Source organism: Sceloporus occidentalis, unplaced genomic scaffold (assembly GCF_023333645.1).
Source record: "Sceloporus occidentalis isolate IW3139 unplaced genomic scaffold, rSceOcc1.0.p SCAF_129, whole genome shotgun sequence".
In the NCBI taxonomy this organism is placed as follows: Eukaryota; Metazoa; Chordata; class Lepidosauria; order Squamata; family Phrynosomatidae; genus Sceloporus; species Sceloporus occidentalis.
Window position 1 is genome coordinate 558,796 of NW_028317109.1, and position 14,392 is coordinate 573,187.

Here is a 14,392-nt window from a genome sequence, read left to right on the forward strand (position 1 = left end):
CCAACGGGGAGAGCGTGACGTTCCATCCAATTCCTGCACGCTGGATCAGTCTGCACACAGCACGGAGGGAGAGAGACACCATTCCTGCAGGTAACGGGTGTGGACAGGGGCACAGGCAGGCTGTTTGGGGGCAAAGACGACACAAGGAAGCGGTTTGGGGGCAAAGATGGCACTGACAATTGGTTTGAGGACAAAAATGGCATTCATAAGCTGTTTGGTGGCAATGGTGGCACTGTTGGACATGCTGCTTGGTAAAGTCGGGGGGGCCCCTGAGCAATTTTGCCACCAGGGCCTTGTGGCTTCTAGTTAGGCCCCTGTTTCTTGGTAACCATTCTAATCAGCTGGTCACAATATCTCACTTCTGGAACACAAAGGATGCCTTTCTTGGCGGATGTAGAAGTGGAAACAATTATTTTCCGTCCACTTTGTTTTTGCGAAAGTAACCCTGGGATGGGGCAACTTTGAGATTCTGCCGTAACTCCTCCCGGAACAAAGTTTTATTTCTCCCCTTTTGCTTCTCTGTTTCAGAACCGTAATGGCGACCGTACCCTCCAGAACAATACTTTCCCGCCAACTTTTCTTTAAAAGAACACATCATTCAAATAATGCGTTGAAAGCCATCCATTATCCCCAAATCTCCAATGCTCCGGGTGGTCCATGATGTCATACTTTACAAAAGATTGAGTGGATCAAAAAAAATAAAAGTCTCAATACTTGACAAACTCAGATACAATCTTCATTTACCAATTTTTCGTATTATCTTATCAAACAGAATGGAGCATACAGGGAAAAAAAAAAGACATCATCAGCGTCCCTGAAGATAAATGCCTTAAAACGCAAGAAAATTGCAACATAAAATTGGAAAAAAAAAATTTTTCTTCAACGCTGCAGCTTCCCGTGTCTTCTAATGCGTCTTAACAGCGACGGCGGGACGAGCGCGGCTGTGTTAACAACTATTTATGAGAGTAATCCTTTCAAACTATTTGAGGGGGAAATTGCTTCATGAGGTCGTAGCCCAGCCTGAGGGTTCCGTCTCGGAACTATAATACTAAACATGTTACAGGTCGTTCTCCGACCAGAGCGCTGGAAACGCAGTGAGGTCAGAGCAGGACAACGTGTGCATCTTGTAGGTCATAAATATGACATCACTAAATACGGTGCTGTTGACCCCAGATCCCCCTTATTCCGTCTTGATGTTGATTGGGTACGCTTTGAATGACATATAACTGTAGCAGGACCTGGTCCTCTCGCCATGTTGATTTCTTGTGTCATAGCCCTGGTGGTAGCACTGGTGGTAGATGTTGTGTCCCTCAAAAACCCTTCCCATCCTCCCAGTTCTCGCTGGTGTCTACTCTGCTTTTCCTAGGTTCAAATGGTAGGAATCATTCCGGTTGGTCACCACTTTCCACCCCTGTCCAATAAGAAGACTGTTCAGCTTCTATGTTGCTCCCCTTCCCTTTGGTTGCCCCAACCCTTATCTGGTTGGTCTTGGCATTCCCGCTACCCACTTTTGAACTGATTGGTCCCGCCAAACGACCCCTCGCCCCACAGGGTCAGAGCCCCAGATAACGGACGACTACCCAGCCATTTGGGGCCACACACAGCAGCACCTGCCGGAGCAGAAGATCAGCTGAGCATGGTGCGTCCGGCCAGGGGCCGGCTGGGCGTTTGCCTGGAGGGCCAGATGGCCAGTTCAAGATTATGAGGTCATCAGATGAATTTTTATGAAATACTAAATTTTATTAACAACAAAAAACCAAAAAATTTTTACATTTATATTAAAGTCGGCTCTTTTCTCTTACAAACTGTTGGACATGAAAACCCTGCGTGTGATTAAGAAAGCGGTCAGAAGAATCACACGACGAAGGATATTTTGGGTAATACTTGTGATAATTTAACGTTCCTGGTATTAAGATGGAAGGATTTTCACGTAGAGCCATAATTGGAAGAAGCTGCTCCGAGATGACCTGCTGACTGCTTCTGGATCAATAGTAATGCGTTTAGGGTATGAGCAGCTCATTCAGTTACTCATTTATCGAGGCGCCGTCCATTCATCGGGACACTTCAGGGTAAAGCTACACCATTGTTCGAAAGTTTGGGGTCACTCAGCTGTTTTTATGGAAAAGAACAGAAAATGATTTGGGTGTCCTGTTATTTTTGGGACTCTTGGTGGACCTCCATATGAGTTGTGGTCTTCTGTAACTTGTGAGCTGGTATAAGGAGGAGTGAGTGGGGCCAACATCACTAAAGCATTTAGAGAGTTTTGCGATATGAAGATGGAGCCGGTTCTTTTATGGCTGATTTAGTAAATAAGAATCAAGGCTAATGAGACTCCAGGGAAAGAACGCTTCAGCCAGAAAGGAGGATCACGAGGGGAAAAGTATTACTAGCCTGAGGCTACACGATGTATCCAAGAGCCAGGATTCTAAAAAAAGCAAATGTGAGGCAAAGCGCTAAACGTGGAACATTCCACTGGTCTCCATGGCGACTGCACCAAACCTTAACACTTCGGGACTGCCATTCCTAAACATGATTTATTTTTTTTTACTAGAATGAGAAAAAAGTTGATAACCTGCTGGCAGATCGGCCCCTTTCGGCCCCCCCGTTTAGTCGCCCGTTTCTCCTGCTGTGAAGACTCAAACCTTAATCAGTCGTTGGTCTCATCTTAGATTCTGGAGCCGTATCCCTATCCAATGCATGTTTAATACCCTCACTGTGTTAGCCTCTACCAGTTCTGCTGGGAGGCTGTTCCACTTATCTACCACCCACTCAGTTAAGAGAAAAATGTGCAGTTGATCTCACCAGCCTGGGTCGCGTCTGTCTGAGGAAGGATTTCAGGTCCCCTCCGGCCATGAGCTCCAGTAGAATAAAGCGGGGTAAGGCCTGCAGACTCACTCCGATACAGCGAACAATATTCTGGTGGCTGAATTTGCTGGTGAAGGTTCAGAAGCCAAAACAAAGACCACATTTATTACAAAACATGGATAATATTTTCATTTATTTGTTTCGGTGTGAAGAGTCAGAGACCAACTAAGGTCCTACTTGAGCCGATGCTTAGATGATACCCCTCTGGTGCTTCTAGGTCAGGGGCGTCCAACCTGCGGCCCTCCAGCTGCTGCAGGACTACATCTCCCATACTCCTCAGCCAGCCCCTTAGCTGAAAGAGCATTCTGGGAGATGTAGTCCTGCAGCAGCTGGGGGGCCGCAGGTTGGACACCCCTGTTCTAGGTGTTTTAGAACTCCTTGAATACCTCCGGGAATTAAATGCTCCATTCTACTAAACAGCCCATGCAGTTCCTATATTATTTTATGGAGCTTCTATGCCACGGTGTTTATTTATTAAACTGTTTCAGAATAATGTGAGAGCGCACGTGACACTCCTCCAGTTCATCTTACCTAATAATGAGAGCTTCCATAAGAAAGTCCAGCTCGTCCTGCTCAGAACACACCTCGGGCAAAGTCTGAAAAGACACAGTCATTTAGAGCGGCCGGTCACCTCCAAGGCCCATTCTGGACCTACAAGATGCCCCTCGCTATACAACCCAGCACCCGCTTGCCTTTTCCACAGCGTTGTTACAGTTAGGATTTCATACACATACTATAGCTTTGTTACATTTCATAGTCCACCACATTCCGCTAGATTAGAAAGGGCCCCCCTGGACGGTCAGGAAGGGGGAACATGACTGCTGCCCCCCTGCCTGGGGTCAGTAGTTCATGGTCCGGTTCAGGATATGGGTTGCAACATTGTTGCTTTAATGTACTGGGGAGGAATAAAGGGGAAACTTTCCTTATTCTGACCTTCAGTCATTTGACACTCTGGACGAGCTTCCCTCCCACCCTCCCCTGTTTTTCTGTATTTGTTGTGATCTTTGTTCCTGTGCTGGTGTCGGTTTTTTCTTTTCTTCTAGTCACAGCGGGAAGTCATGGCCAGCACCTTTGCTTGGATATCCGGTGTATAAAGAAGACTTGGGGAGACGAGTTCTGCGGAGGCTGATGGTACCCAGAACGAGAGCTCTTGGTAATGTTTGGGGTATCTGCCTGTCGGTAACACGACAGCTGGCAGGATGATTATGTTTATGGTTACAATGTGCTGGTTCATGATGTTTAATAAAGCTGTGGCCAATGCCCTTACCCACAAACTGTGTCGTCTTCTCTTTGGGTGTGGATGTGGGCTTTGGTCATGCTTGGTGTGGTGTCTTGGGTCTAAGCAGTCAAGTGCGTGTAAAAGGGCCCTGGTGCGCCATCTGCTGGCAGCAAAGGGCTCTGCTACAATTACTTTTAGAAGAAGGCTCAAAAGATTCCGAGACTTCTTATCTCACTCTACTCTGGTCACTAATAGGAAACACTAACTAAGAAAAAAAGAAGGCCAATGGCCCCCCTTCCTAAAAATGGGGGGCAACAATGGGAATTAAATCCCAAACACTAAAGAATTAAAGAAAAAAAAAAAGAAACTGCTAAAATTCACGTTTATTATATACTAAATTAAATAACATCTATATAGAACCGTGATGGGTTCCTTACTGCCTATCAAGTCTGACTCAATCGTAACCCCAGCTTTTATGTTAATGGTGAAACTAGGTATTAATTACGTATCGTGCCCTAGACGGGATGAAAAGCCGTAAAGTCATACAGTCACCCGATGCGCGTTCCGCTGAGACTTCGCCAAGCTGCTTAATGAAACAATGGAACCAAATCGGGCAGCCGTTCATATTCAGAGCTGGTCAATGCATTTAAAGAGAAACCCCCTAGTTTTGGGGTAGAGGTCTCGATGATCTCCATTGCTTGAGGCACACCTTGGACGTGGTGATTTACGGTGTTCATCAGTACCAACACTCAGCTCATAGAACGCACTCAACTTTTTGTCTAACTGGTTGATGATGGTGGCAACTGGAGTCCAAACTGGCCTCGTACTAAACAACAGTAGACGTTTATGACTGATTTAGGAGACCTGCCCCTTTAAGAGGCTTTGACCACCTGGCCCCCATGTTCACATTTTGTAAAGAAAGGATCAAGCTGTATTGAGCCGAGAGGACACCTTTACATTAAAACAGATTCTCCGCACGACCGCTGAGACTGCATTTATAAAATTCAATAACCTATTGACGGGCGAGACGTTCCCCGGCCTCAAACCGAGCGGCTCTGCTGACTCAAAGGATATTGAGAAGGCCGTTAAAATTCAGGTTCGCCCAATTATTTTTTTATCCATTCTCAATATTATAGAGCTCTGCCAAAAGTCTAACTGGTAAAGTTGGATTAAACAAACTTTATAATATAAAGACATTTTACCAATTGTTTAATTATTATGGTTTTTTTAAACCGAAAAAACAGTAGATAGTTAGCTCTTCTACCCAGCTGAGCAGTCAGGGTTTGTATATTGAATGCATGCTCCAGTTAGGGAGGGTTTGCAGCGTTTCTGAGAGCTAACAATCAAAGTGGACGTTGATTTAAAATATGACTTTTGTATATGTCTTATCTTCATTCATTCTAAAACATCCCAAGTGTCCCTTTTCAGGTGGGGCAGTCCCCCTTTTTGGACCCAAATCTCCATTTTTTTCTCCCTCATTTCTTGGAGCTCAGAACGTTTGCTGGGTATGAGGATATCGCAGGGTTCCACAGCCCTAAAAGCCCCGATAATGTGTATATAATAGAAAATGTGTTTCCATATTGTGTAAGTACACTAAGTTATTCTTAGAAATGAACCGGTCATAACGGCATGTAAAAAGTCAGAGTAAAATCCTGCCCCAGCAGCACCTCTGATCGCACCCTCTAAAACAATTGCCCTTCTTTGGGCCATTTGAAATTACAGGCGAAACAATTACTGCTATTGTTAATTAATATTCCTCCTCATTGTTATAGTGCCTTGGAATCTTCTGTCGCTCCATATTAGTATAATTAATAATAATAAATATTAATAATAATAATAACGATTATCTATAGTGTGTGCTTTATGTTTGGCAGTCTGTGTAATTGTTCTTAAGATCTTAAGTCCAGCATAGGGTTAAATTAGGAAACTCCCGTGTGGCCCTCAGATATATCTGCTGCCACATTACGCTTGTCACCGTTGTTAGAAACCGGTCCAAAATATGGAGCAATCACCATGACAACCGACAGAATGCTCCTGCTTACTGTAGAACTTTGCTGCGTATCACACTTCAAACACAAAGCCTTGAAGTGACCTTGAAAGTCAGAATGTGGCCCCCGGGGATGTTTTGGAGGCTCGCGCTCCTTTGGAAGATTAAAAGGCAGCTGCGTGGGTAGTTTTATACATATATTCCATTTTGTTTCGGGAGATAATGTTACAGCCGGAGCAGACACTGGTGTACTGCCGGTGGACGGTGCGCGTACTGATAGCAGCAGGAGTTATTGCCGTTCCGGCTCCCGCGTCCTGTTGATCCATGTGCTCGTGGCCCTGTACTCTGCTTGATGTTTCCATTCTCTACCCTCTGTTCTCAGATGAATATCTTCTGTGTTCTTGTAATAACCGTATATAAAACCTCCTCTCGCTCACCGCCGGCTGCTATATAACACCCTCCGGTTGCTTTGTACCGAAACGTAGCAGTACCTTTAGACGACCTTCTATATTTTTTACAAGACAATTATTTTTACCAAGATTCCATGTAGTGATTCACAGAGGGCTCTAGTACCGGCCCTTGTGTCATTATTTGAAGATACACTTAATTGAGTCACCTGCATTCAAGCAGGGAGATCAACCATAACATACTAGCAGTAAAAGCACCAATTGGGAGTCTTATATATGATCACAGCAGGATAGGATGGGAAGAAGTCAGTTATGGACTATATGACCCTGAAAATCTGCCCCTTTACCCTGAGATTGGGGCAAAAACCCCTGACCCCTGGGTCCAACCCAAAGAGTTCCCTTGTAGGGCAATTCTAGATAAATACCCCTTGTTTCTGTAAGTCGAATTGTTATGTTATATATGTTAACCCATTGTACAGCGCTGTGATGGAGCTATATAAAAATACAATAATATGACGGCATCATAAATTAATAGAATGCAGGTGCTTCATTGAACATCATTCACTCACCTTCACGGCAACCTTCAGCGGTGTCGGGTCAGTGGGACTGGACAACACTTGGCCTTCGTACACTTCTCCAAATGCTCCATGACCGAGTCCTCTGTAGGGAAAATGTGATAGATTTCTGAAATAAGTGAATCTCCACCTCGAATTATCATGCGATCAAAGAATCAATTCCATGTCTCCATCGATAAAGTTTCATTCTTTTCCTTGAAATCCAACGTGCTTGAGGACCGTTATCTGTCTGTCTATTCGGTTAAGGGCTTTAAATACATTTTAAGTAAAGCACCATGGAAAAATATTTTATTCTCCTTGAGCGTGACCCCCAGCGCTGTATACAGTAATATAACCCCCCAGCGCTGTATACAGTAATATAACCCCCCCAGCGCTGTATACAGTAATATAACCCCCCAGCGCTGTATACAGTAATATAACCCCCAGCGCTGTATACAGTAATATAACCCCCCAGCACTGTATACAGTAATATAACCCCCAGCGCTGTATACAGTAATATAACCCCCCAGCACTGTATACAGTAATATAACCCCCCAGCGCTGTATACAGTAATATAACTCCCCAGCGCTGCATACAGTAATATACCCAGTGCTGTATACAGTAATATAACCCCCCAGCTCTGTATACAGTAATATAACCCCCCAGCGCTGTATACAGTAATATAACCCCCAGCGCTGTATACAGTAATATAACCCCCCAGCGCTGTATACAGTAATATAACCCCCAGTGCTGTATACAGTAATATAACTCCCCAGCGCTGTATACAGTAATATAACCCCCAGCGCTGTATACAGTAATATAACTCCCCAGCGCTGTATACAGTAATATAATCCCCAGCGCTGTATACAGTAATATAACCCCCCAGCGCTGCATACAGTAATATAACCCCCCAGTGCTGCATACAGTAATATACCCAGTGCTGTATACAGTAATATAACCCCCAGCTCTGTATACAGTAATATAACCCCCCAGCGCTGTATACAGTAATATAACCCCCAGCGCTGTATACAGTAATATAACCCCCCAGCTCTGTATACAGTAATATACCCCCAGTGCTGTATACAGTAATATAACCCCAGCACTGTATACAGTAATATAACCTCCCAGTGCTGTATACAGTAATATAACCCCCCCAGCACTGTATACAGTAATATAACCCCCAGCGCTGTATACAGTAATAACCCCCAGCACTGTATACAGTAATATAACCCCCAGCGCTGTATACAGTAATATAACCCCCAGCGCTGTATACAGTAATATAACCCCCAGCGCTGTATACAGTAATATAACTCCCCAGCGCTGTATACAGTAATATACCCCCAGCGCTGTATGCAGTAATATAACCCCCCCAGCGCTGTATACAGTAATATAACCCCCAGAGCTGTATACAGTAATATAACCCCCAGAGCTGTATACAGTAATATAACCCCCAGCGCTGTATACAGTAATATAACCCCCAGAGCTGTATACAGTTATATAACCCCCAGCGCTGTATACAGTAATATAACCCCCCAGCTCTGTATACAGTAATATACCCCCAGTGCTGTATACAGTAATATAACCCCAGCACTGTATACAGTAATATAACCCCCCAGTGCTGTATACAGTAATATAACCCCCCCAGCACTGTATACAGTAATATAACCCCCAGCGCTGTATACAGTAATAACCCCCAGCACTGTATACAGTAATATAACCCCCAGCACTGTATACAGTAATATAACCCCCAGCGCTGTATACAGTAATATAACCCCCAGCGCTGTATACAGTAATATAACTCCCCAGCGCTGTATACAGTAATATACCCCCAGCGCTGTATACAGTAATATAACCCCCCCAGCGCTGTATACAGTAATATAACCCCCAGAGCTGTATACAGTAATATAACCCCCAGAGCTGTATACAGTAATATAACCCCCAGCGCTGTATACAGTAATATAACCCCCAGAGCTGTATACAGTAATATAACCCCCAGCGCTGTATACAGTAATATAACCCCCAGAGCTGTATACAGTAATGTCGGTCAGCAATCACAAAACCTGCTTTTATCTAATTTTCCCCCCAATATCTGCAGACCTGGAGCCGCCGTTGCTGTCAGTCATGTGATATTTTGGGGGACTTTCCTGCTTACCACACTGAGCGGATGCTTTATGGCAATGCTAATGAAGTCCGTTCCTCAATAGACTTTAATTAGTCAGAGTGTCCTGCTGGGTTATTAAGACTGAGTCATTCTATTATTCCCCACAGGCAGTATGATAAGGAGGTGTTTAGTAGATCGGGGGTCAGATAACAGAGCGAGAACCTCATACAAATGGCTGATATGCAGCTGCCTGAAAACATTATATTACGGGGGAAAAACTAGAACTGTTTTTTTTTTACCTAAAAAAATAATAATCTGATAAATGTAAATTATCCTTTAAAAACAAAGACGCTCAGACTCAATTCGTATTGGGAATGAGACTTAACATGTCCCCGTGTTATTTCACTCCTAAATTTCCTCTAATCCTCGGTAAGAAAATGCCTGCGTCCACATGACCTGCCGCACGTAAACCCACTCGGCAACCGTCAGGCTGAATTTCTCTTTTTAAGGTAATTGACTAAAATTGGACATTTTTTTGACATTAATCATTAATCCCTCTCGAAATGATAGTAATTCATACCGAAAGAAGATATTTTTTTCCCACGGGTGAAACTGGAACTAGTGAGTATTTCTGAAGCAGGATATGAGGCGGAAAGGGGGCCCCCTGGACCTATAGGAAAGGGGGATCATGACTGCTGGCCCATGCATGGTGGTTTAGTTAGTTTCTCTCATTGGTGGGTAGCTGCAACAATGTTGCAGCTATCAGGGTTTATAGGAAGGTGAAGAGGTGACTCTTACCTCTTTTTCCTTGTACCAACAGCAGCTTCCAGACGTTCCCCTCCCGCCCGCCCCCTTTTTTGGTCGTGTATAATTTTGTTGTATTCTGTATATTGCTTTGTTTTTTCTTTCCTGTTTGTTCTCTTTATTGTCACAGCAGCGGTCTGGTCTCCTGGCCAGCGCGGTAATTTCAGGCAACCTGGATCATTTGCCCATAGCGGGCTTGGGGAGGCGTGTCCTGCGGGCGGCTCATGGCACCCGCAGGGCTGGGACTCTTGGTACAATCGGTGGTAATTTAACTGCCTGTTGGGCCTAGCGCTCAGCAGCTGGCAGGTTGTTTTCAGATGTGTAGGTTTGGTTTCCGCTGGCCTGGGGAATGGTTTAATAAAGCTGTGGCCAAATGCCCTATCCCACTCAATGGTGTCTAGTGTCTTTATTTCAGGGGGTTTGGGTGGGGTTATTTGGTTCTTCTTGTTTGTTCACCTTGCTATGGGTTTAAGCAGTCATGACAGTTTTTTAGGCAATTTCTGCAAGTTTTTGGGTTTTTTTTACCAAGGAAATAAAACCTAAAGTTCAGGCTCTGTAAGTAAGTGCTTTCGTCTTCTGTTCCGAGCACCGGGGAACCTCAAACGAATTGATTCCAACTTTTGGATTTAAGTCGGGCACAAGGACTGCATCTGTCAAGTCACAAATTTTATGGCAGTGAAACTCTGGAAGGCAAAGTCAGATTTAATATTTTTCTTACAGTTTAGAAATTGTTGCTAATCGCGGCCAAACATACACCGAGTTCCAACTACCTTCGGCCGCCTGATTTATGGCTCCAGTAATCAACTGAGGCTGGCGGACGCGTTTCCGGGGACAGAAATACGAAAAACTATAAGCAGACGGAAACTTTGAAAGGTAGACGTCAAACAAAAGCCATCTGGGCCGAGCGTCATTCCAGAGGAACTTGTAGAGAGGGGGGGTAATGTAACGCTATACAGATACAATGTAAAATTGGCAAAACATTTTGAGAAAATATATATTTTTTAATATTCTAAATTCAGTCTAGAATATTCTAGATCAGTCTAGAATATTAATTGATTAACTGATGTTATTCTAACGGGCTACGTTCTAAGCTTCTTTTCAGTAGGGAGAGTTTGTGTTTGAGCTCCTTGGCTCTATGAAGGGCCAGCTCCAGTGAGCTTCTGCTGCAGGCTGGCCCTGTAAAATGTATAGTTAAATCAGTGAGATTTCTTCAGTCTCCTCTCCCTTTGGATTAGACGTTATATGGGGCCAGTGAAGTCTTCTGCTGCTGGAGAAACGTGTCAGTGCTGGCCCTTCATAATGAATAGTGAAAGGAGAGTAAAAGCCGCAGCTCTCCTGTACCTTCCTCTTTAGTGAATGAACCCCCAAGGTTATCTGCAGTCCGAAGAGAGAGCGGAAGAGGGAAAAGAAGTGGAGGAAAGGAACGAGATGAAAACGAAGACAGGGAGGCAAAGGCGAAGAGAGAGTGATGGTGGGGAGAGCATAAGGGAAAAAAGAGAGGAAGAGAAAAGAGTGGGATGTGGAGTAAAATGGTGAAAGTGAGGCATGAGAGGGGAGGCCGGCCTTCTGTATGGATGAAGTATCAGGGACTCCTCGGTGTCCGCACCGTGCCATATTTATACCAGAAAAAGTGTAAATATGGAGCAGTCAGTAACATTCCAATGGTTTCTATAGCGACTACTCCATATTTAGAACTTCCCCACTAGATTTGCTCTTGATAAATATGGCCCAAAAGACTCTCCGTGGCCGTCCCTTCGCTGGCCGCTACAAGACAAGCTCTGCTATCCCAGGCGGTCGGAGTTTCCTAACACAACCCCGCAGGACTTCAGCGCCCACCTTATCAGAGAAATGTTCTTGCGGGGAACCTCTTTGAGGTCGCCGACGGAGGTGATTTTCCCGGCGAAGCAGTAGTTGGGGTTGTAGTCTGTCATGATGGTGGACGTCCGCACCTTGCTCAGCTTGTAGTCCGGACTCTGTAGCTCGATTTGCATGGCCTGGAGCTCCTGGTGTTTCCTCCGATACACTACGGACACAAAACACACGGTGAACACGACACGCTTACCGGTCACAGCTCCGGTCGACCCAAGCAGGGTTCTATGAGGACATCGAAGTGCCATCTCCTGGCCTCTGTCACCTGAGGACGCTCTCTTCTCTGTCTTAGACTGTCTAACGGGCATCTTCTCAAGGATCGTCAACCCTTTGAGTGCTGGGGATGGGGCAACTTTCACAGTTGTATGATTGTTGTACCCCGGCTTGGGAACTTGAATCCCTTTTTTCCCCCCCAACTAGGTAATCCAGGGTGTCTAGTTTAACCCCTTCACGACAAAGCCCGTATATGTACGGCCTCACAATGCATTGCCCTTGATGAGTTAAGGCAAACCGTGCATGACATCGTATACTAGTAAAAAGACGAAAGCCCGTATTTTTCTCCATTAATTCTCCTCCGTATTTTAGCCTCCACTTATTATTAAAACTGAAGGGATCAGTCTGGTAATTGCAAACTTCTGGCAAAATCAATCAGATTTTACCGCGCCTTGTCAAAAGCATTCTACTAGCGATTGTGCTGTCGTTTCCGCCGGCAGAAGGGAACAGGAGTTGCTCGATACGTCTTCATCACAAATAAATGGAATGGAGTTTTTTTTTTTTTTTTCGCGGCACATTAAGTCGCCAGGAAAGCTTTTTAAACAATAAAAGGTAAAAGTGACAGGAGCAGATTTTCTTCTTTTTTTTTTTTTTTTAGAAAATGAGATGGAAGTAATATTTTACGGGACTGCGGCGGCTTTGATCAAGGGTTCTTTTTAAATCAATGGTTACCGTACAGCAACCGGCGCGCATGAATGAGTGTTAAAGGGGCTGTAAATGAATTAGAAGTGTAGAAAAGTTTATTTAAAGGGTCAGTCACTCTTGAGTTTTGAAGCTAGATGACCGTGAAGCGGATCCTTGAGGCTTCCAGAGTTCCGGGCTGATCGGTTAAGTTTCGCTGTTTAGTTACCTTCGGAATTAATAGTGGTTGCATTAAATATCGAATTCAAAAATTAATTATGTGAAAGAGTTTGAACCTCACAAGTACCCTGAAAACAAGGGATTTAAGAGTTCCCCTGAAAAATCCCCTTGACCCTGCGTCTGAAACTCGTACTTTTCCTTTTATGAAATTGTCTGAAATGAGCTCGAACCTGTGTCGGTATTTCAACAGGTTGATGCCCCCAGGATCTGGGACCCAATTCAGTGCAAAATGCATTGATAATTATACCCTTCCTTAACACCGGTCCTGGCACTTTAAGGCCAGTCGCCAGCTAGATGTATGCAGCCATGTGTATCCGGTCGGTGGCCACACAATGCCATGCTCTGAAGGACCAGAATTACATGGGTCAGTTGGCCACCGGTCCACCCGGCATTTGCCAGTCCCCTCCTGCTTGCAGCTCACCCTGTGAAAGCCTCAGACATGAATAATAACTTTGATAGGGTCTGGCATACGACGAGTGCTTATGCTTCATATGATGTCATATCTACTTTATATCATATAATGGATGTATATCTTCAAAAGGTCCTCACCTATCATGATACCTGAAAATGTCAGGATGAGGGCGGCCACAAGCGCAGAGGTCACAATAGACAAAACCAGCGACAACGGGAGGTGATTGTCATGGGCAGGCTGCAACGGGTCATCTGCAAAACACGATGATGTCATAATTAATGGCTGTTCCCCACCATACTAAAATGACAAAAAATAATAAAAGCATAGCATGTCCTATTATTATTTATTTTCAGAAATCAAGAGATGTGATTGGATGATACACAGGGGGTGGAGTTTTAACTCCTACCGACCAAACAATATAATGACCCTTGAACGATAGCACATCATTTCTGTTGAACAGTATTGGAAAGTTTTCACATTATGGTCCAATGAAATAATGTTTTCTTGAGAAAGACTAAGTAAGATCAGAATGTTGCCGTCTCTGGGGAGGAATAATAAAACTGAACTCCTCTATTAGAGGTGTTTGGTTTCAAAAGGGTTAAAAAGGGTAAAAACCTGTAACATATATTCTGATGTTTCTTATGATGTCGTTACATACTAACGCATGTGAAATAGCAATGATGAAGACGCCACGACCTTCCCCAAACGTTCTCACCGATGCAGGAGACCCCGTCCTGAGCCACGACGGTCCCCGGTTCGCAGAGACAAGCCATTTTTTGGGTTTCTTCGTCCAGGTAACATTCGTCCGACTCGCAGCGGCTGCAGTTCAGCTCCACTTTGATCTCCACCTCTCCGTGGCTCTCCATCACTAGCGGCAGAAACATCATTTGATTGATTATTGGAAAACGTTACCGCAGTTTGGCCGGGAAGCAAATTGGTTCATTCTGCTGCTGGCGTATTTATTATTTATTTTGACTCTGGCGTGTAAAGAAATCATTTCCCCCGTATAAGAGCCCATCGTGCCACTTAGAGAGGTTTCT

General features: G+C 44.5%; 1 protein-coding gene across 1 annotated transcript in view; it reads right to left on the reverse strand.

The window, feature by feature from the left end:
* LOC149281661 (ALK tyrosine kinase receptor-like) overlaps window positions 1-14,392 on the reverse strand; it is a 168,188-nt gene that overhangs the window by 10,824 nt on the left and 142,972 nt on the right. The window contains exons 10-15 of the mRNA XM_089499097.1: window positions 14,060-14,220; window positions 13,490-13,589; window positions 11,774-11,960; window positions 7,048-7,138; window positions 3,397-3,461; window positions 2,803-2,932 (exon numbers count right to left, since the gene is read on the reverse strand). Coding sequence (XP_089355223.1) covers window positions 2,803-2,932; window positions 3,397-3,461; window positions 7,048-7,138; window positions 11,774-11,960; window positions 13,490-13,589; window positions 14,060-14,220 — 734 coding nt within the window. The remainder of the gene's footprint in view (window positions 1-2,802; window positions 2,933-3,396; window positions 3,462-7,047; window positions 7,139-11,773; window positions 11,961-13,489; window positions 13,590-14,059; window positions 14,221-14,392) is intronic.